Source organism: Coturnix japonica, chromosome 1, assembly GCF_001577835.2.
Source record: "Coturnix japonica isolate 7356 chromosome 1, Coturnix japonica 2.1, whole genome shotgun sequence".
Lineage (NCBI taxonomy): Eukaryota > Metazoa > Chordata > Aves > Galliformes > Phasianidae > Coturnix > Coturnix japonica.
In genome coordinates, this window is record NC_029516.1 from 107,664,360 (window position 1) to 107,687,751 (window position 23,392).

Genomic DNA, 23,392 nt, shown 5'->3' on the forward strand with positions numbered 1-23,392 from the left:
CCTCTCTACGCCCAGGGATGGACTGTTGGGATGGTTGGGGGCATGTCTGACACTTCTGATGCTGCTGCTAAGGTGTAAGAGATTATTCTTTTATACCATTGACTGAAAGCTTGCTGAAGGACACAGATGAACAAATCCAAGCAAGTCCTGGTCATGGGCTGAGAGATCCTTTGTCTGAGGTACACATATGGACTAGGCCAGCGGCAAGGAGAGAGAGAGAAGCTGCCACAGGCAGATCTATGCCATTTTAGAGGACTCAAAGCTTCAGTCACTTCAGCCGTGATTTTTAAAGACACTTCCACAGAATCACAGAATCACACAGAATCACAGAATGACCTGGGTTGGAAGGGACCTCAAGGATCATGTAGTTCCAACCCCCCTGCCTGGCAGGGCCACCAAACATACACATTTACTAGATCAGGTTGCCCAGGGCCCCGTCCAACCTGGCCTTGAACACCTCCAAGGACGGGGCATCCACAACCTCCCTGGGCAGCCTGTTCCAGGGCCTAACCACTCTCCTAGTGAACAACTTCCCCCTAACATCCAACCTAAATCTTCCCTCTTTTCACTTAAAAACATTTCCCCGTGTCCTGCTATTATCAGCCCTTTCAAAGAGTTTACTCCCCTCCTGGGAGTAAGTTCCCTTCAGGTATTGAAAGGCTGCAATGAGGTCACCCCGCAACCTTCTCTTCTCCAGGCTGAACAAACCCAACTCCCTCAGCCTGTCCTCATAGGGGAGGTGCTCCAGCCCCCTGATCATCTTCGTGGCCCTCCTCTGGACCCTTTCCAAAATCTCTATGTCTTTAAATCTGTTCCAATCTGTTTGTGAAACATACCCTCCTCCAACAGCTTGTGCCCCTCAACTGAAGGCTGTGGAGCATTCCTCACACACAAGCTGTCCCTGTGGGATGAAGCTGAGCAGAATCTCCCGTCAGGTGTCAACTAAGGACCCTCTGAGCTATTGACTTAACAGGCCTCTTAAAAAACAAGGCTTTAAAGCACTAAGACTACCCACGGGGTCCGCTGCACCGCCAGCCCGTTCCCACAGCTCAGCCATACACACCCCGCCCTACACTGACACAACCTCCCACCGGAAGGCGGCAGCGCCGCTCCCGCCCCCAGCTCAGGGGCGGCGGGGTGGGAGGTGCGTGCGGGGGCGAGCGGAGCAGCCGCCGCTCCTGATTGGCTGCCGCCCTGGCGGCGGCTCGCGGGACTCCCGTCTCGCGCCACTTTCGCCTTTGGCGCGAGCGGCGGCGCCATGGCTGCCAACGGTGAGGGCCGAGCTGGGCTGTGCTGGGCTGCGGGGTGTGCGGCAGGGAGCTACCGCTTGCAATGATGGGCATGGGATGGAGAGAGGGTTTGGGGCCTCCTGGTGGGAGAGAAGGGGCTTTGGGGGCGGGGTACTCCGGAGGTCAGGAGGGGATCGCCTCGTGGGGGTCGCTGCGGTGGGTGAGGGTGCGAAAGGACCGGGAGCAGCCGTCAAGTGCGGGCAGAGTGCTGAGCTGCCTCAGTGCAGCCGCGATCTGCATTGCTGTGGATCCAAGTAGCGAGCGTTGGTGCTTTGCATCAATATGGGCCTCTTCGCTGCCTGTCTATCCCCTAGTTGTCATGGAGACAGGCAAAATACAAGGAACTGGAAGAGCCGGGGGAAATGGAGGGGGTTCTTTTCAGATGGAGGCTGATAAGATTTGAGGGGTGCGTTGGAAGTCCGGGAGGCCGCTTCTGTGTTATCCCTCCCCATCCTGCTGAACGTGGGTTGGTATGGAGCCTGCTTGCTCTGTGTGTGTCTGAGGCCGTGTGTTCCCTAATGCCAGGACTATTCCTCTGTGACACTGTGCCTTTAGCCAAGTGTGGGACAGTCCGAGTCTCTATTTGGTTTGAGACATTGAGACACCGAGGCCCTGGAGTGTGTTCAGCAAAGGGCGGTGAAGCTGTGAGGGGTCTGGAGCACATGTCCTGTAGGGAGCAGCTGGGGGAGCTGGGATTGTTCAGTCTGGAGAAGGGGAAGCTCAGGGGAGACCTTATAGCTCTCTACAACTGCCTGAGGGGAGGTTGTGGTGAGGTGGGGGTTGGCCTCTTCTCCCAGGTAACAATGCTAGCATGAGAGGGAATGGCCACAAGTTGTGCAGGGGTGGCTCTGGTTGGACATGAGGAAGAATTTCTCATCGAAAGAAGTGATGCAGTGGCACAGGCAGCCCAGGGAGGTGGTGCAGTCACTGTCTCTGGAGGTGTTCAGGAGCTGTGTGGATGTGGCACTGAGGGATGTGGTCAGTGGGTGTGGTGGGCTGACAGTCGGACTTGATAGTTTTAGAGGTGTTTTCCAGCCTTAATTATTGTATGATTTTGCTCAGTAACTACCTGAGTACATACAACCAGCTCTTAATGCGTCACTGAACACTAAATACCAGAGAAAACAGCAGCTCATTACTAAAATTTCTTCTCTTGTTTTTTAATTAATTTCAGCAATGTCTGAGTCTGGGAGTTTTGCAACATCACGTTCCAGGCGTGAGAGAAAGTCAAAGAGAGGTCAGCAAGAAGCCCTGGAACGTCTGAAAAAGGCCAAAGCTGGGGAAAAATTAAAATATGAGGTGAAATTTCCCCCTCTTTTCTCTCTATTAAAAAGTTAATGTGAGCTGTAATGCTTAACACTGCCCCTTATGCATTTTCCAAAATTATGAGAAGCAGAATCTGCCATCAGCTTCAGATTATGTTTTTTAATTATGTGTATATTTTGGAATGTAACTTTCTTTTGTATTGCTTTCGTGTTTTCAAAACTGAACTTTAATAATTGCAAGTCAAATATGCAGTGTCTTTGCTCGGTAGCTGTCAGAGGGCAAAGAAGGAACAGCCTTTAAATATAATTTAGTCAATGTTATGATAGGAATAGGTGTGGTTGCTTTTTCTTTTTTAACTTCAAATAATCTTAGTCTTCAAATTTCAAAGCTTTATGTGACTGAAATCCATTAATATGGATTGTATATACTGAAATGTATTGTAAGTGTCCCTGTTCATTGCAGAGGAGTTGGACTAGATGACCTTTATAGCCCCTTTCAAATCGAATTAATTCTTCTAGTCCATGAATATTGATACTCTGTTTCCACGAAGAATACAGAATTTAAGTATTCAACTGATATAACTCAAATTTGTTGGTGTGACATCAAGACTGTCCAATTAATTGTAGCGTATTGGAAAGTGGCTTCCATATTGTGGTGGATGAGTCTGAAGAAGTCTGAAATGCATAGGTTATTAAGATGCAAATTCACTCTTAGGCAGAGAAGAGCATCTTCAGCACATCAAATCACCTTCCTTCTCACTGAGCTCATCTTGGTGCCTGAGAGTAAAGCAGAACAGCACATGTCGTAATTGTTAGGATTTATTTATTGTTTTATTTCTTTGTGGTGTGAAATGAGGAATGAAGTATGTCAGGTTCAAATGAAATCTCCACTGGTTTTTCAGTAGGTTTGGTATAATTTGATAATTTAAAACATTGGTAACAGTTCTTTGGTTACTGCCAAAAAAAAAAGAAGAAACTTAAATTGAGTGAATACTAAATTAAAATACTGCATCTGTCCAGGATGTGCAGTTCCTGGGAACTTTTGTGTTTTCATTGATGGTCTATATGAATAAGTAACAGGACAGCTAATCATCGGTGTTCTTCAACTGTAGGTTGAGGAGTTCACTGGTGTTTACGATGAAATAGACGAAGAACAATACTCCAAGATGGTCAGAGAACGTCAGGATGATGACTGGATTGTTGATGATGGTAAGTTAAGGTTCATTTGGAGAGTTATTTCAATTGTAGTATTATAACCAGCTGGATTTCATAATGCATGTGTTTTGAGGTAAGTTATAGTTCCTGTTATTGCATTCCTAGAACCTTTTCAGTGCATTAAAAAAAAGGATGAACTTTAATATGGAAATGAGACTTGCATTGTTCTCATAGCGCTGTATTAAGATAGCAGTGGATATATTTTTCCACTAATAATTGCCTTTGAAACTTTATTTCCAGTCATCAGCAATGTAAGTTTAAAAAGAAGTGCTGTAATTAGTAATTTCTAATTAAGTAATAATAGTATATTTAGTCTAATAGGAGATGCAGCTGAGAGTGCTATAAATTTTAATGTTTGCATTTATATCACTTGTTCTGTATTAAAGGAAAAAAAATCACAGAATCACACAGAATCACAGAATGACCCGGGTTGGAAGGGACCTCAAGGATCACATAGTTTCAACCCCCCTGCCTGGCAGGGCCACCAAACATACACATTTACTAGATCAGGTTGCCCAGGGCCCCGTCCAACCTGGTCTTGAACACCTCCAAGGACAGAGCATCCACAGCTCCTCTGGGCAGCCTGTTCCAGGGCCCAACCACTTCTCCCTAGTGAAGAACTTTCCCCCTAACAACCAACCTAAACCTCTCCCTCTTTAACTTAAAACCAATTTCCCCGTGTCCTGCTATTGTCAGCCCTTTCAAAGAGTTTACTCCCCTCCTGGGAGTAAGTTCCCTTATGTAATGTAATGCTTCAGATTATGAAGATATTTAGAAATATCACAAAAGCTAATTTGATCTGCAAATGTTTTCTGTTTTGGTTTTTTACAGATGGGATAGGCTATGTAGAAGATGGACGGGAAATCTTTGATGAAGATCTAGACGATGATGCTCTTGATTCCAGTAAGAAAGGTAGGAGGAACTAAACTGCTGTAGGAAGAAACAGCTGCTTCTCAAATGGGCAACCTTTCCTTGGCATCCTCTGAATATGGCTGCAAATATGGCCAAAGACGTGCTACTTCAAGCGATGTAGTTCCATAGCTGTGACCTTAGATTTTTTGTTTTAGTCAGTGTGGTGCAGAAGGGAGGGGTCCACAACCTGATGTCAAATCACTTCTCACTTCTTTAGTGCTTACTTCTCTATGGGATATATGTTCAGATCTACAGCAAACACGTCTTGGGAATGTTTTTGGCTTCAAAAGCCAGTGTGTAAGGGGTGCGTGGTTTCTCTTACCATTAAAATCCTTACATGTATTTATGGATTGGGGATCAAGTGGTTTTGCCATCTTTTGTGATTGCAGTGGAGCCAGATGTTGAGAATCCGGGCCTAGCGCTGAAAACCTGGGTACTTCTTACTTTCTCTGCAGATTCTGTATAAAGTATCTTGGTCCTTTTTTCTGGAGTATGGACTTGTACGGATGCAAAGTTCATCCCTGATGTGACTAGCAGAGATATTATCTCAATAGGATTTTGCGTACTTTCTTTGTGTATGACGAGCATTAGAAAACTGGCAGCAAGCAAAGGAGTTAGATTCATTAGCACACGCGTATAAGTGTGCATAGAAGTGATTACCTCATCTGTCTATTCTTGCCTCTAACTGGACCCCTGAATGTTAAACTTTTTAATGTAGAAATAACTAATTGTATCTTTTTCTGTAGGAAAAAGTGGCAAGGCGTCTACAATTGATAAAAAGAATGTGAAAAAATCCATGGTATCAAAGCCAAACACAATTAAATCTATGTTTTATGGCCAGTGCTGGGAAGAAAAACACAGATGTAAGTTACTCCACGGTGAAGTTTGAAGATTTTTTTTAACTTTATATTGTTTTAGTGAGAGTGAAGAAAAGTGAGGATTTATTTGAGTTTCCTGTGTTGTGTATAGTGTCTTTCTGAAGTTGCATGTGTTTTTATGGGAAATCCCTTTAGCTGTTTGGTGTTAGTCTCCTGACTGGGTTTGTATGAATAGTTAAGAACTGTTTGTCTTAACTGTTGTCTTGCAGAAACTGTGGACCTGTCAAAGGATGATTTACTAGGGGATATTCTTCAAGATCTAAATGCTGAAGTAAAGTATATGGGTAACATCTCTGAAATACTATCATCACAGAATCACAGAATGACCCGGGTTGGAAGGGACCTCAAGGATCATGTAGTTCCAACCCCCCTGCCTGGCAGGGCCACAAACATACACCTTCACGAATCAGGTTGCCCAGGCCCCGTCCAACCTTGGTCTTGAACACCTCCAAAGGACGGGCATCCCACAACCACTGGGCGCAGCCTGTTCCAGGGCCTGACCACTCTCCTAGTGAAGAACTTCCCCCTAACATCCAACCTAAATCTTCCCTCCTTTAACTTAAAACCATTTCCCCGTGTCCTGCTATTGTCATAAAAATCATCCATTTATGTTAAGTGTTAAGTGGGAGAAGTAATGCTGATAAATATGCTATAGGTTCTGTTTAAGTAATAGCTAGCTGTTTTATCTTTGTTTATTGTTTTCTAACATTTTATTTTGTTATTTTCTGTTGATAAAGATGAGTACAAAATAACTGTACTTACAACTACATTCAAATGTTTTTCGCCCTAGTGTGGCAGTGCTTAAAAACCATTACTGCCTTTAAAGAACATGTGCTCAGTACTGCTGTTCTGACAGAAACGAAGAATATCCCAACAGTTATCCTGATACTTGTATGTTGAAGGCACAGCTAATGTCCGCTATTTAATTACTGTTATAATTATTTATGACAATATTTCTCTCAAAATTTACCAAAAAATGTAGTGTCTTTCTTCATGGGCTGATTGCTCAGATAATTTTTTTCTTTTTAGATAGCTGAGTTCTATATCTGGAAGTTTCTTTGCTTGATGAGTGAGAGGTCTCCCAGCCTGGAGAAGAGGAGGCTCAGGGGAGACTTTATAGCTCTCTATAACTTCCTGAAGGGACGTTGGAGTGAGCTGGGGGTTGGCCTCTTCTCTCGTGTAATTGATGATAGAACTAGAGGGAATTGGTTTTAAGCTGCGCCAGGGGAGATTCAGGCTGGACATTAGGAAGTATTACTTCTCAGAAAGGGTAGTCAGGCATTGGAATGCACTGCCCAGGGAGGTGGTGGAGTCACCGACCATGGGAGTGTTCAAGAAACGTCTGGATGAATATGATTTAGCCGGGAAGTATTGGTGATGGTTGGACTAGATGATCTTCTACGTCTTTTCCAACCTTGATAATTCTGTGATTCTGTGAAATATTGGTGGCCTTCTTTCTCACTGATGGAATATGTTATGAACCAAGGCAAACAAAAACGCTAAACAACCCCTCTCCATTGTGTCTCTGTCTCTTTCAATATTCAGACTGTCCAGCTAAGTCCACCACCAGTTCTGGTGCTGAAAAGGAAAAGACCTGCTGGAATGCCACTGAATCCTTTCTCTGTACAGCGCCAAGCTCCTAAGGTGAAGTAAAAGTTTTTCAAAATAGTTCTCACCACTATTAATCCATGTTTTGGTTAGTTTGAATGCTGTTGTCCTTCATTTCTGCTTCTAGAAATTACTTTTCGCATTAGCTTCCTAAGCAGTATTACTGTGTAATAGCACGCTTTTCTTCTTTTCATTCCATGTTAATGTATAAAGAGTGTTACTCTTTTTATATCTTTAAAGCCAGTGTGTGTAGCTGTTACAGTTGACAGATGAAATTGTTTCTGTAAGGTGCATTGTGTGGAGGTGATCTTCTACTCTTAGTGAAAAGAAACAGAGGCAGAAAAAGCCTTGTGCCAAAGAGGTGATGGGAAATAAAGGAAGCAGTAGAAAGCATCAGTGTCATGGAAAAGTATGAAACTCCTCTTCTGCACCACTGGTGAACAAATGGGAAACTGAAACTGTGGGTAGAAGTTGAACTTAGTGGAAGACTGAGAGCTTCTGCTGTGGGTGGAAGGCTGCTGTTTTGATAAAGGTTCTGGTAAATGGGAAGGACTTTGTAGCTGGAGATACAATGAGACGCTTGCTGGGAGTCTAGGGAGCCAACAGAGCAGAGTAAGTAAATCTGGTTTTCCATTAAAATGCTAGCGTGAAAACTTAATATCATACTGAAATAAGCTCTTAAAAATAGTCACCACTGGCTCTTACTTCAGCAGTTGTGTTGGAGCTTAGGAATAATTTAGAAAGCGGGAGATGCAGTAAGAGAGGAGATCTGTGTGTCTGGTGCAAAAGAGAAGTCATGTCTGTAGGAAATGGGAGGCAGTTACGGTGATAGCTTCCTGCTAGGAGGGGGAGCTGGACATTTGAACGGAGAAATAAATGAAGAGTACAGCTTTAGAAAATAAATGATGATGGAAGAACAAGGTAGCAGTGACTTTCTACTGCGGAAAGCAAGAGCAGAAGTATGAATAAATTAATCTGGTTGAGTTAGCAGAAGAAATTGTTAGTAGGGGTGTATTAGGTAATGTTTGCTTCTGTTCAGGGATGGGCGAAATTCTGGTGACCGCAACTAAAGCAGATGAATTGAGATTAAAGCCCTAGAAACACTTGTGTGCAACTCTAAATTCTACATCGGTAAACAGCAGGTTTGGGCTCTTGTTGCAGTTTAAAGGCCAGTAGATACAGAAACCTGTTGTTGGTTATAGTGAAGACCATTTAATAAACATCTATTAGAAGTGGTTCTGTAGCTGCTACCATAGTCACACCCTGTCTGAAATGCAAACTCTTTGTGTACCATCTTGGAGTTCAGGCTTGCAGGTAATGCTGAAATGCAGTATGTTTGTCTTCCTCACTCTTTCTGTCATGGAGCACTGCTGTCTGGTCCCATGGAGTCCTTTAGGAAGCTTGAACTCACTACTGGTCCAGACAGGTGGATAACAACACACTGGCCTTCCTTAGTTGTTCCAGGCCCTGTCTCTGCCTGATATGTTGTCATATACTCAACTGACACAGATTAAGTTAGGAATGGGACATACTATGTGGGAAAACAGTGAAAATAACTAAATGTCAACTAAGGCCTGTTGTAAGCTGGTTTTTAAAACTACAGAAGGAGCACGTTACAACATAAATGATGCTAGGGAATTAAAAGCTTAATCTTGAGGAGTTTTAGCCGTCACTGCAGAATATGTGGAGCTTTCCCCGTAGCCCTGGTTACTACTTCAGCAAATAGCAAGCACTGGATTTTTTTATTCTTTTTTTCATGCTTTTAAAAGAAAATTTTAACTCATGTCTGAAATGTCTTTCAGGTAATCACCCCTGTAGCAAAAAAAGCTCCTGTTCAACTCAGGAAAGAACCTCTTTCTCCAGCTTCATTTCATCCTAAACATCCAAATTACACAGCAAAATCTGTCACAGCCTCTGAAGAGAATGAGGACACCAAGCGTGTGCAAAAAGCTACAGAAAATGGGAGAATAGCAAAGACAAAAGAAGAAAAAACTATTGAAGGTATTGAAAAAGAATTAAAAACCAGACTCTGGGAACTCATTAAATACGTGGTATTAGTGTTAAAACTCTTCATAGTTTGCTCTACTTAGATGAATTAGATAGCTTAACTGAGGTGTCGAGTTTGTAAATTAGAATTGTGTGTTAACATTCAGAGATCTGGTTTGCAGTCTGCATGCACAGATGTAGTCTGCATTGTGACATTTTAATGTTTCAGACCTTTAGTTCTATGCATAACACTTGCAGATGATGATCAGGGAATGATGGATTTTGATGATGAGGACTTTGATGAACCTATGGAAGCAGAGCTGGTGGGAACTCTACCCGAGACAGCTGAAACCTTGAAGAGAGACAAGGAAGTTGAGAAGAGAGAGAGACAGCAGCTGGAATCTGAAAAGAAAGAGACATCTGTCTTGTAAGAATCTTTCTTTTTATTCTTTTTAACTCCTAGCAAGTAGCCCTTTTAGTATATTTGCCTTTGCCTGTAGTATATTTGTGATACAGACAGAGCAGTGACAATCTAATGTGATTTTTTGTTTATATCATGACTTTAAAAATGTTCATATTGAACATGCTGATGATAGCTGCTTATTTCATAAAGAATTACCGAATTCTTTTGGGATTCGGCACATAACAACATAACAATGTATTTCAGTACACTGGGGTGATTTAATTTGGGTGTGAACACAGTTCAACCCCAATGAGCAAAAATGAGGGACTGCTGAAGATTCTTATGCTAAGCAACCCAGATGGAATTTTATAAGATTTGTTGAAAGTATTGTAGCTAAAAGTAGTTGATCATGGATATCAGCTACGTCTTAGAAATAGAAGAAAAGTGTTTTCAGTGTGTTTTCTTGATTATTTGGGAAAAATCTTGACTTCTATATTTCCTTAACTTTAAATGATAAAATTCCTGTGGGCTTAAACATTGAATGACTCAAAGGTAGGTGCTGAAATAATCTGTTGTTCCCACTAGGCAACTTTTACAGTTGTATAGATTTAGTTATCTAAAGGCTTTAATGGCCAAAGCTGAAGTTCCAGGTGTATGGCTTCCAAAGCTTGTGCGTTGTGTAATGAGAGCCATACTAACATGTAGATTTCTCTCTTTGTTGCTCCATCTTTCTCTTCAGAAGTAGTCTGAAGAAATGTGATTTCTTGGTAGTGAGAAGAGTAACAAAAGGTGTGAGAATGTTAGGAGTGAAAAAAAGAGAAATGATGTAAAAGGCAATTCTACTTCTTGTGTTTCTTCTGCAAAACCTGCAGAAGTCATTCTCTCCCAGGTATCTCATGTTGGGACAAAGTAGATGAGGATGAAGCTGATCTGGTGACGACAGACGTTCAGCTGGACCCCAATCTCCTTCCACTCGTGAGTGGGGAAAATGATGATCAGGTCTTAAGATTTTATTGGCTGGATGCTTATGAAGATCAGTACAGTCAGCCAGGTAACTATTCACCTAAAGGCAGAAAATGCCATCCTCGTTCTTATTGTGCAAGTGGAATTTTGTACTACTTGTGTCTAGGTACCCTTTCTATCTGTGTTTTGTAGCTTATGCAGGCAGTCGTCTCTTTTGTTCCTCTTCCACCTCATCTTGAGTGCAGAGCAGTATGACTTGACAAAGTATATTGTAGTGTACTACTAAGGTGGTGCAAAGACAGCTACTAGCTCTTCTTGATGCTGACGACCTATTGATATTCAAAACCGTTTTGATGTAGTCAGGGACATAATTTAGTAGAGGGTTGTTAGAGTTAGGGTAGTATGATCAGGTTGCAGTCAAATCTTTAAAGTCTTTTCCAACCTGAGTGATACTGTGATTCTATTAATGTTTGTACGTGCTCTAGGAATAAGCTGATAGTGTTTATTTCTTACTTAGTGGTGTAATAGTTGAATATTGAGATTCTCTGGAAATGCTCTTTAAGATTCTGGCAGCCTGGTCTAGTGGTTGGTATCCCTGCCCATGGCAGGGAGGTTGAAACCAAATGACCTTTGAGGTCCTTTTCGACCCTGGCTATTCTATGTGGTGGATTATTGGAAGTTCTGTGATAGTTGTATGATTTTATAGAAGTGGGTTTGTTAATAAAGGGAGGAAGGTGGCCTGAAAGATACAGACTCTACCTAGATCTTATTCAGGCCGTGTAATTCTTGAATATTGTCCCTATATACGGATTCTACCGTATGATACTTTGTGCATCTGAAGTGTGAATCCTGGCTCTCAAACCTCCAAAATTTTAGCTCTCTGACCACCAGCCTGGACAAAAGAAGTTGTGTTCTCATCTGTTCTCTGCACTTTCTGTCTGTCCATTTCTCTAAAGATTAAGACACTAGTTTTCTAATATGTGCATACAGCAGGTTTACCAGAGGGCTCTTCTGTATCTAGAAGGTTTTTTGGGGTCGATGCTGCAAGCTCTGAGTCAGATATCTTTCTTTGTTTCACCTTTCGCTGTAAGTAGGGATGCCAGACTTAAATGTGAGACTGTACTGCATTGAACAGCTTAGTGATGGGAGTGGTAATAATCATAGATATCTTGATGAAATCAATGGCTCTAATGTAAAATTACTCCTTTTAAAGGCCCTGCTATTGTTCTTTTCCTTTTTTTTTTTGTCTTCTAAGTCAGTGGTTGCTGAATGGAACATAATTATGAAAGGATTTCTGTTCCTCACTTGTAAGGAGTGTTCTTTTCTCATTATGACTTTTTCATGATTGAATAATAAAGACTGCACCTGTTTTCAATTAGTAGCATAAAAGGGAAAATTTTGGTACCGCTTGTTGTTTAATGTGCTCATGATCTTTGTTTGTGCCTCATTTGCTGTGATCTCACATGCATGGCCTGAAGGGGTAAATACTACAGTGTAATCACAAGACTCTTTCAAACTTAATCATTTTTTGGAGGCTTACTTTTCATAACTGTCTTCACCATCTTGGGAAGAACTTGAGAATTGTGATCCTATTAACAGTTTAAAGTAATAGTAACAAAAAAACCTACAAAAGCCAAAAAGACCCTCACTTTTCTTAACCTTGAGCAAGACAGTTTCCCTGTCAATGAATCAAAATGCAAGCAAGGTCAAGAGGCATCTAATCTTCCTTTTTGCAGATTTTGTGTATTACACTTTACTTTTTTCTCTTTATTTATTCTTTCCACAGTTAAGCTTGCAGGGGATAGAGCCCTGCTTGGCTTCTCTTGTTTCTGTGTTTTACAGATGAAATATCTCTGAGAACTCTTGAAGTTGGCCCTACTTTCAGAGATTGTGTGCGTCTGGGGCCAGTTGACCTCGGATGGTTCTTTCTGTTGTAAATTACTTTGTTTCTGTGAAATATGGGGACTGAGGCCACGTTTTTGTCCATGCTGGAGTTGATTATAGTTTCTCTGCAATACAGGTGGCTCTTTATCCTTTCTTTGGCAGCCCTGTGTATCTTTATTTCTGCTTCTCATCTGCTTACATGTATGCTTCCTGCAGTTTAACTTCTGCTGCTCTTAATATCCTGAGCTCTTCAAACAGCCAGCTCCTGCTATGATACAAACCCACCCAAATCTGTCTGTCTGTCTCTCAAAAGAGAAATGATTGCCAAGGACAAGAACTCCATCTTCCCTGTCACTTAGATCTGTAATTTCAGCCCTTTCTAGATCCTTTTATTCAAACTGTCCAAATCTTGAAGATTGGATCTGTATTAAAATCTCTTAAGACACTTTGTGCAGCTGAAGCATGCATCCTCACTCTCATCTTCAAAACTGCAACGTTCTCTTCTCTGTCCTTGACAAAAGTAGTCTCGTTCACATCTACTCCAAGCACTCAAGAAATGATTTTTCTTCGCCTGTCACTCTAACACTGTCATCCAGCTTAGTACATCTACACTGATTTATCTACTATCTAATGGAGTAAGAAAGGTGTCTTTACATCTGATAGATTGCATGGCAAAGATAATTTGCCACGCTTAACAAAGGAGTTATTTTGTGCATTGTCAGACCGAAGTAGGTTACAAAATTTAAAGTCTTCCTTATTTGAATCATTGTTTCTGAGATGGTCACAGCTCTGATATTTCTGATTTCATTAATAGTAGAGGAACTGTGTCATGTGTAATCAAATTCCAAATTATTTGTGGTCTTTGAGGGGAAGTCAGGTGAAATCAGGTTTTTTTCCAGGTGCACTTAGAAGTTTGTTTTACACGTAATTCAGAACAGTACTTGAAATTCAGCTTCCCTTGTTCTGTGTTATTTCTAAGGTTAGCACCATGGATTAGCTGTTTGTGGCATTTTTTGCTAATGCCACATTCTTAATGGCTCAATATGTGCATGTCCAGTAACGATGTGGTTCACTGTGATGAGTCACTTACAGCTAATTCAGCTGTATATAAGCTTTTTGAAATGTCTACTGGCAATATAACTGCATCATAACGTATTTCTTGCAATGTAATACATCTTTCAATGTCCTCATCTACTTAAAAAGGAAGAAAAGACAGCTGAAATCTTTTTGCAATCAATTAACTTTTCGTTGTTGCCTTCTGAATGTGTTTCTGCAGATTTTATTAGGAGTAGAGTCTTAATCTCACAGCACTGAAGGAAGATTGGATTAATAGTGCAAGTCTAGCTCAAGAATAAGCAGTTGCAGATAACACAGATGTTTCAGAAGTGATTGACAGCACAGGCATTATGATTATCTTCAGCTCTCAGTGACTTCTCCCTCCCTCTCTTTTCTCCCAACTTATGAATCAAATGTAGGTAGAAACAGGAAATCGGATTGGAATTCTGAAGCTGGTTGGGTGATGCCATTTTGAATTTCACTTATCAGTGTTGTTACTATCTTGATGGAGGTCGTGGTGTGAAGAACTATGCAGATAATCCATTTACACAGCTGGTGTTTAAAATGATTTAGAATATACTGCTTACGTAGAAAAGATCTGTTTTTCAAGGACCTAACTGAGGGAGTGTTTGCATTTCTGTGCACGCAGAAATAATACATAATCAGCTTCTTCAAGCGAGATTAAGAGTTGCATTTTGAACTCCTTGCTCTGCTCTTCTTCCTTAGGTGTGGTATTTTTGTTTGGCAAAGTTTGGATTGAATCAGCAAACACCTACGTCAGCTGTTGTGTGACGGTGAAAAACATTGAGAGAACTGTTTATCTACTGCCACGTGAAACAGTAAGTGTATCTTTTAAGCATGTCAGATGTAAGTGCCTTTCATTCTGATTGTGGCAGGTTGTGAGTTCTAGCAGCGTGTTTATATGAACTGTTGAAGCCAGTATTGTCTGATGCAGATGGTGGTAAAGTGACGTGCAGCGTACACATGGTGTATCTCATGTGAGATGCAGTTGTAGTGTTGCTGCTTTGCCCTGACTGTAGCTAACAAGTGCAGACACATTATGTTTACATTTGCTGCTCACTGGGTAAAAATGTCTGCAAGTATTATGAGAAAGAGTGGAGCTTTCTTAATGCTCTCTCTCAAATAGTATTTTTTAAATTTAGAATTTCGTGGCTGATTGTGCTATAGTGTTTTATTTAGAGGAGATAAATTGTTCCTAATACCAAAGCAAAATTCATCTTATTTGTCCTGTCTGATTTGCGAAACTTTTGTTTTTAAGGAGATGGATCTATCCAGTGGGAAAGAGACAGAGACTCCAGTAACCATCATGAACGTTTTCAAGGAATTTAATGACTGCATTTCACCAAAGTATAAGATCATGAAGTTCAAATCCAAGGTTTGTATACGAGCATTTTATTTGGTTATTTTCTGTATTTTATGCAGATATCAGATCATCATGTTAGAATTTAAAGTGAAAGGTGGTTTTGTTCAGCAGAGAGGTGAGTATGCTGGGATTAGACTGGCTTTGCATTTGTCCGGTTGTCATATTGAAGTTTTTCCTCCGCGTGTTTCATCCTTTACCCTGGCAGATTTACCCTGAGTGCGTGCTTGGGGCATGGATTGTCATAGTGAGTTACACATGAGTTAACATGTTCTAAAGACTCGTCCAGTCTTGAAGCTTCAGCTGTCTTGGCCTTACAGTTATGTGCAATAACTTTGCAGTTTCATTGTTGCTGTGCTGTTTACTCAACAAATTCTTAAGTAAGCATTGAAAAATAGTGGTGCTGTTTTATGAAATGTGCACATACTGCAATATGAAATTGGTAGTAGCTGCAGATAATGCTGTTAAATGTTGTAGATTTGGATGAAATTAGTAAAAGGAAGCTTCCTTATTTGACTACACAGAGCATCCATCTTTTGATGGTGGCAGGGGAAGAGGATGGAGGTTGGGAGTTCAGAGGGTAGTTTGTATTGGGAGAAGCTTTAGGAGGTGAGTACTTGGGAAATACAGGTTGATGAAATGAAAACATCAGCAATACTTTAAGTCTATAATAGCTCATTGTTTAAAGACTCTTCCAGGAATGAAAAAGGAAATTCAGGGCTAATCAGTTCTCAATTAAAATAGAAGCTGCAAATTCTTGTATTCCAGAAAAGGAAAGAGAGAAGAAGACCTTTGTAAGTAGATGCAGATCTGCTAAAAGAATCTTGGTAAAAAACATCCATTCCATTATAATCAGGAAAAATAGTATGGATAAGGTAAACCGAGTAAGATAGTTTAACTTTCAGAGGTGGGTTTTAGAAACTAAGCAAGCCATTGCAGAAAGTTTGCAAGCTGCTCTTTCTGATATTTGTTCAAAGCTTGTCAGTTTTTTACTTATTTTTATATAGAGCTTGGGGGAACGACTGAACTGTGTTTTCAAAACACATGACTGCAGTGCATCTGGGGTCCTGGGTGTTCCTTAGCAGGAGCAGGGAAGTAGCAGCAGTGTGATATAAGATCTTATCTAGAGTATTGCAACACTTGATCGTCCTGATGAGGAACAAGGAAATTAAGTGACAGTAGATACAGAAGATGTTAATTAGGAGGATTGAAACAAAAGGAAATTCGGTTATACCAGAGATTACTGTGAGAGAGTTTTAGTTTTATTTTCAGCCCAGTAAAGTGAAGAATAACAGTAAGACCAGGCAGGATGGTATGGGTAGGAGTGTGGGAGGAGGTGTGAGAAGAGGTACGGGCAGGGAAGGACTGCTGTTGGTGAGGCTTTTGGAAGGAAAATATGGTAAACTCTGCTCTTTCAGTTCAACACAATTTACTGTGACCAGTGACAGGGTTACCTGAAGTATACCAGGACAGATTGCATGTCTGCAGCAGGGGGTGCTGTTGCTGCCTGTAAGGTAATAGTGGAACTACTGGGGTACTGTGTGGCACGGCAGTCTGAAACTTGGAGAAACTCTTATTCTTCCACCTTTAGCTGAGAATTAGAAAAGCTGTTGGCATACCTATGATGCTCCCGAAGTTGTTTTATTCAGAGTATCCCGTTTTCTGACGATACAGAGAGAGCTAGTATTTATACACTGAAACAAGTTGTTCTCTGCATGCACGTGTGCCTGTCTTGGCCTTGCCAGCCCCAAACTTTGTCCCTCTGAACAGATACACTTAAGCCGTATCACTTCCTCCTGCACCTGCTGCTAATTGCAGCTTCAGTGGGTTGCACTGCTGCCAAGTTAGCAAGTCTTCACAAATCAATTTGAAAGCAGCCTTATACTCCACTTAGAAACTTAGCAGCTAATCACTGCTGCTCATTTCTGCTCTCTGAAGGGGCACTTCAAGGGCAGATTACTCTGCAGCAAAGCATTCATTCACTGCAGTTATGACCAGGGGCTTGTGTAATTGAGCTGAGCTCTGTGGAATAACGCAGATGAATCACTGCCGCATACTATTTTTACACTGTGTTCAGCTTGCATTTGTAACAAGAACTTGTTTGAAGCCTGAGAGTTTAAAAAAAAAAAAAAAAGGTAAGCACTAAAAGCAATGTGCAGCCATCTGTTACTTTATGACTGTAATGTGCTGCTCATGTGAGGTGCTGCTTTGGCTAAACAGTTCAGATCTACATTTGAAGGCTGATTTCTTACACTGTTCTGACCTCACAGTGATGCTTGTATACAGAGTTACATTGCTTCTTTCTGCTTCTGAGTAGCAGTGGATGCTATGGTTGCTTCTTGATTTGCTTTCTTCCTGCTTAACAGAAAGATCTCTCTTCCCCACCCAGATTTCGTGGCCTTAAATCCCAGTGGTTTTGCAGTGATGTGAGAAGTAGCAGACTTAACTGTAGTGCTCTGAGGGAGCTATTGCTGATGCTGCTATTTTAAGGGATAAAAAAAAGAACAAAAACACAACGCAAAAGCAAGTAGCTTATTGCACTTCACTGTGCATGCATTTCGTTTTTCAGTTATATGTTATATATTATGCTGACTCTCCACAGTGAAAATATGACCTTTAACTAAAAGGGGCTCTAGGAATTCTTGTTGTATGATTAAAAGCATCCCAGCGTAGTTACGGCATAATGCAGTTCTGTAGTGTGGATGTGTAACCGGTTCAGATGGATTGTGGAGTACTGCAAAGCCTAGCGTAGTAGAGCGTAACATTGCAGCAGGTCCAATAGCGCTGCTAAGCAAGGTGCTGTAATTATTTGGAAAGTGGAGGTAATTGTTCTTGAAAAACAAAAAATCATTATTGTTCTTGCAGAAAGCAGAAGTGATACTTTCAGTATTGTTCTAGTGCTGGTTTTGAGACTGCTTTAACCATCTCTGTGTTACATATAAACAAACTTGACTACTTTCTAGTAAAGCCCAAGTCATCCAAATGGAAAAATAAAATACAGTAGAAAGCATGTAATAAACAGCTGTCAGGCTGTTGGGAAGTTGGTTTTCTTGGGTTCCTCTCTGAAGTGCCTGTGGGTGTGGAAAGGGGAACTGTGTTTCAGTTATGGGGGAATTCATTGTGATCTTGGATAAGTGGTGGGGAGGGTGTGGTAAAGCAGAAATGGCAAAGAGAGGGAGTTGCTTTTATGTGGAAAAGCAGTGGGTATGCATGGAGCTTTGCCTAAGGGGGACAAAGAGCAGCTCAGGAGCTTCTGGGTCAACGTTATATGGCAAACTCATAGGGTAAAGTCATAGCAGGTGTCTGCTGCAGACCACCTAATGAGGCCTCCTATGAATGACTGGAAAAAGCCTCACTTCTACCAGCCCTGTTTGCTTATGGAGAGCTTTAACAATCCCAATATCTTCTGGGAGAACAATGCACCAGGGCACAAGCAGTACAGGAGGTTTCTGGAATGCAGTGATGACAACTTTTGGGTACAACTGATTGGAGATTTGATGAGGGGAGAAACTCTGCTGTCCATGGCACATGATGGGTGGCACTCATGAATGAGGAGAGAGCTGGCTATTCTATCGTGAGGCAACTCTTGGTTATCTGTGAAAGATCATGATGATCAGGGGAGGTGCCTGAGGACTGGAAGAACGGAAATGTCATCAGTGTCCTCAAGATGAGCAAAAGGATGGCCTCAGAGGTCTCCTCCAACCTCAGCCATTCTGTGAAGGACATTCTGGGGGATGGTCAGTCTCACCTCTGAAGGTGGTGAAGGAACCAACTGTAAGAGCTGTTGCCAGACGCACAGAATGCACAGTAAGGTGCTTGGCAGTACTCAACATGGGTTTACAAAGGGTAACAAGTTAACCACACTGTTAGCCTTGTGTAAGGTGATGAGGCTGACTTGGTGGTCGAGAAGAGAATGGTGGCTGAAATGCTGTACTGAGAATGTTGTGATCCACTGCACAAAGTGCATCTGGAGGCCAGTAGCTGGTGATGTAGTGTAGGGATAGCTGCCATATTGTGCAGTAGCTGAGTTAGCCGTATAGATGATGGTGTAGAGCATACCCTCAGCAGGTCTGCAGGCAGTGCAAAATGAGGAAGAATGTCAGATGGACCCCAGTGGGCTGGAGATACACTTTGTGGCCTACTGGAAGCTCATGAAGTTCAGTAAAGGGAAATGGCAAGTACTTCCCCAAGGGAAGAAGAGCCCCACGGACACTGGGACTAACCAGCAGGGAAAGCAGCTTTGTGGAGAAAGGCCTGGTCATCCTGGCAGATGCTGTGCTGTCCCCAGTCCAGCGATGCAGACTGGCAGCCAAAAAGGCCTAGGAAACCCTGGGCTGCAAGAGACAGTGTTGGCAGCAGGTCTTGGGAGGCGATCCTCTCCCTTCATGTGGTGTTGGTGAGACACACGAGGAGTGCTGTGTTTCACTGAGCTCCCCAATACAAGAAAAACATGTATTTGAACAAGCCCAGCATAGGACTAGAGAGAGAATCATGAGGGCAGGGACATTTGTCATGAGAGGCTGAGAGCTGGTGTTACTCAGCCTAGAGCAGAGGTGGCTTGGGGAAGGGGTGGAGGGGGCACTGTGTATAAATATCTAGGGAAGGCTGGGAAGTAGACAGTGATAGACTTCTAATTGGCACCCATGAGAGGGTGAGAGCAGCATGTGTAATACGAGACACTTGAAATTTCTTCGGAGCATAAGAAAGCACGTTTTCTTACTGTAATGGAGGTCAGGAGATAGCATGCATTGCTCAGAGAGGCTGTACAAGTCTCCATCCTTGGAAACAATCTAAACCCAACTGAACACAACCCTATGCAGTCAGCACTAGCTGACCCATCTCCAGGCAGGGAATTGGGCTGGGCTACCTCTGCAGATTCCTTTGCACCTCAGCCACTTCAGGATTTTTGCTATTGTCTGCAACCCCCAATTGTCAGTAATGTTCTTGTAGACTATGAACGTACAAAATATTTCTGAGTTTCCTTAGCTGTTATGTTGTATGGCTTTTGTTTGTAATGGTCAGTATACTTGTAAATTCATTCACTACAAAACTTCATGGTATGAAACCCTGGGAAGATTAAATACAGAAATTAAAGCTATGTTCAGATGGTAATGAGTTAAAATGGGTGTAATATGTGATCATGACCATTGTTTTTGAGGTTTTATGCTTTGTTCGGCCTTTTATTTCGTTCCCTTTTGGGACAGAATTCATTTTCAATTGGAAGATACTGAAGAAATAGCAATATCTTTGTTTTATTCAGAAAGTGGAAAAATACTATGCGTTTGAGATCCCGGATGTTCCAGCCAAGTCTGAATACTTAGAAGTTAAATATTCGGTAAGTATAATTAATCTGATGAAAGACCGGAACATTCCCAAGTAGGTATGAAAGCAAGTTCATGTTTCTATAAGATTAAAAATCACAGCATTTGACCCTTTGTATCTAGTGTCTGTACCTTTGTTGCATCGTGTAAATAGTTGATTGTTATCTTCTTGTCGGTTTTGTTTGTTGTTTAAGGGTGTAGGAGTTAACTCATTGTTTTCCAAACGCAGAGATGAATGAATACCTAAGCTTGCAGCTGCTTTTTTTTTGTTTGTTTGTTCTTTTTTGTTACCTTTTCTATGCTTGTTAGTCCTTACCAAAACAGTTATTTACTAGGGAATATATAACATGATTACTTGTTAGAGTTAGCTGTATCTGTGTAAAGAAGTCACGAGGAAGAGAAATATTTCTTGTAATTGCTACATTCTTCCCACCTCCCCCCCAGTTATAATTTGCCTGTTGTGTATGTGTATATTCTGGATTATTTTAATATTGTGTTATTTTGCCACCGAATCAACTGATCAGCCAAACAGCCCTTTAGCTGTGATGGATCAGAGCCTAAAGTGCTGAAAGATGGTTTAAATTACTCAATAACTTTAAATGCTTTTCTTTGAATCCAGGTCCAGAATACAGGTTTTAGTTGCTAAAGCAGCATCTTATAGAGGTTTGCAAGCTATCGCAAGTGTTTCTTTAGCTGTGCAAAAATACCCAGCTTTAATGTTGTCTATCATATAAAGACTGGAACTATCTATTTAAGTATACAACAGTTGAGTGTTTTTTATACAGACTTGGAGCTCTGCTGTAGTCTTTGCTGATGATAATATTTCTCTTGCATCTAGTGAGGATGAAGAACTTTTGCTTTCAGGGTATTATATTAGTGTCCCGATTCTGAGTAGTTACACAGCTATTTAAGTGGTATTTCTTGAATTACTGTGAGGTATTACAAGCAAAGGCTGTGCATGATGGGAAATTACAGTGATTTTGGGTACTCTGTAGTTCTGTTAAGGCTCTCTCTGAATATAGTTTGTCAACATGAGAACTTATGTGGTGAGCAATAACTCTCTGCTTTTTGTTTCTTGTTAGGCTGAATACCCTCGGCTTCCTCAGGACCTGAAAGGAGAAACGTTTTCACATGCATTTGGAACTAACACTTCTAGCTTGGAGCTTCTCTTGATGAGTAGAAAGATCAAAGGACCGTGCTGGCTGGAAATCAAAAATCCACGTATGGTGCTTTGTGTGTGGGAATGCTTGTTTGTCAAAAAACTTACATAATTGGGGATTCTGGGGAGGAGGAAGAAATTAATTTCTACTGATGAATTCTCATTTTACAAATTAATTTCATAATTTATCTATGTAGTTTTAATTGTCTAGTACAAATAGTAACTTTCTGTTTGAAAGCTCTGTCTGCGTAAGGTTGCTCGTGGCTGATCAGGTTATAACTTAGAATAGCAGTGCAGTTCCCAGAACTTTGATACATACTCAAAAGCTGTGTATACTGAGCTAATTAAAATTACTTACATTTCCAGAAAAGAAATATATACACAAAGAAGTCATATAATCAGTAGTTTGCGCTTAAAAAATTAATATATTAGTTCTTTTCTCTCGCATTTGAAAATTTCTGATGTGGAAACTGATAATTTGTGCTGTGGAGCCTAACTTTGCTTTGGTTAGAGCTCTTCATTTAATGTGTGCTGTGAATTCCCAAAAACATAGGGGTGCTAATCATACTTGACAAAATCTGTAGGTTTTCTTGGAATCTTTTTGATGCATTTCAAATATAGTATTGACAGTTTTGAATTCTGATAGAACAGTTTTCTTTAGCACCCGGCTCAGAAACTGATGAAGCTGATCCCAGTAGGGATTTTCAGCTGGAATGGATGCAACAAATTCTTGACCACCAAAAGACAAATTAGCTCTGATGAGTTTTCCACCATGCCTTGGCAAGCATCAGTGTACTTCCTGGCACTGAACTTAAAAGCCTAAGAATAGCTTTTCACCTGTGTTCTTTGCTCAAGAATTGACTTCATATTCCTTTGGTGTTTTCTTTCTCTATCTGAAAAGAGGCCAAAGTTGTTCCACGTAGCAAACGTCATGGTAATGATAACTAACAGTTCAGACAGTAACTCTTCCTTTTTACCTAATGTTGAGGAGCATTGTCTCTAAGACTACTCTGCTGGAATCAGATGCTGATCTCACCCCAGAGTTAAATGGTATATTAAGGAAGTTTGAAAATTCTTTATCCATTCCTTTATCTTTGTTACAGCCCTCATGTTCCAGAGAGGGTCCATATCTTGGTATCAGAATTGTTCATTTCAAAATGGTGACATGCCTACTCTATTGAAAATTCAGTCTTTATTTAGTTGTGTTTATGTGAATTTTAATAGTTTTTGCACAGGATTTTCAGTTTAGAGCCAAATATTTTTTTAATCTACTTTGTCAGACAGTTCTTCCTTACTTGTACCTTCCCCTCCATACTTCCTATGGAGAGTCTCAAGATCTGAAATATACTTGACTAACTATAAAATATACACCAAAATAAAAATTAAAAAATGATGGAGGGCCTTAAATAAGCAATTTGTAAAAAAATATTAATGCTAAGAAAATATTCTCTTCCTGAACCCTCAGCTGATTGTCTTTTGTGCCCCCTGGGGTGCATGCATCCCGCCTTGGAAACCACTGTTCTACAGCATGCTAATTGAAGCTCTGGGTGTAAGAAGTTGGAAATTAAATTAACAAGTTGCTAAGTAGCTGATTGCCTGTCTCATTTTGAGAGATGATCAGGTGTTTTTTTTACAACTGAAGATGTTTTGGTCAGCTACCTATTTGCATTTAGAGCAGAAATGAGAGAAGGTAACGTGTTGATTTACAAAGACATGTCAGGAAGTAAGATAGCCAAGTCTACCAATACTTTTCCTCAGAATGTCAATCCCTTAAAAATGCAGCTTCAGCTTCATTGTAACTGCCTGTGGTGAGTTATCTTGTCAGCATATCAACATCTTATTGGAGTGAGCCCTTTTTTTACTTCAAAAATATTTAAATGCTAATGGGTGATTTACTTTTTTTTTCCTTTTTCCATATCCTCTGTCTGCTGGGGAAATTAATCCACATCTTATTTCATCTGCCTCAATTTCAGACATGTAACTGATTTGTGAATTGGGAATCTAGTAGAGCTGGGACTTCCAGGCTGTTAACAGGAGACACAAGAAATCTTCATAGCCTAGATAAAAATCCA

At 41.0% G+C, this 23,392-nt stretch overlaps 1 protein-coding gene across 1 annotated transcript in view; it reads left to right on the forward strand.

Annotated features, from left to right (window-relative positions):
• Positions 1–1,138: 1,138 nt before the first annotated feature.
• POLA1 (DNA polymerase alpha 1, catalytic subunit) overlaps positions 1,139–23,392 on the forward strand; it is a 183,025-nt gene continuing 160,771 nt past the window's right edge. The window contains 15 exon segments of the mRNA XM_015885864.2: positions 1,139–1,271; positions 2,464–2,588; positions 3,667–3,763; positions 4,601–4,681; positions 5,428–5,510; positions 5,512–5,548; positions 5,769–5,830; positions 7,105–7,203; positions 8,970–9,168; positions 9,412–9,580; positions 10,429–10,607; positions 14,186–14,298; positions 14,739–14,855; positions 20,101–20,175; positions 21,244–21,382. Of these exon segments, the coding sequence (XP_015741350.1) occupies positions 1,259–1,271; positions 2,464–2,588; positions 3,667–3,763; positions 4,601–4,681; positions 5,428–5,510; positions 5,512–5,548; positions 5,769–5,830; positions 7,105–7,203; positions 8,970–9,168; positions 9,412–9,580; positions 10,429–10,607; positions 14,186–14,298; positions 14,739–14,855; positions 20,101–20,175; positions 21,244–21,382 (1,588 nt within the window). The 5' untranslated portion in view covers positions 1,139–1,258.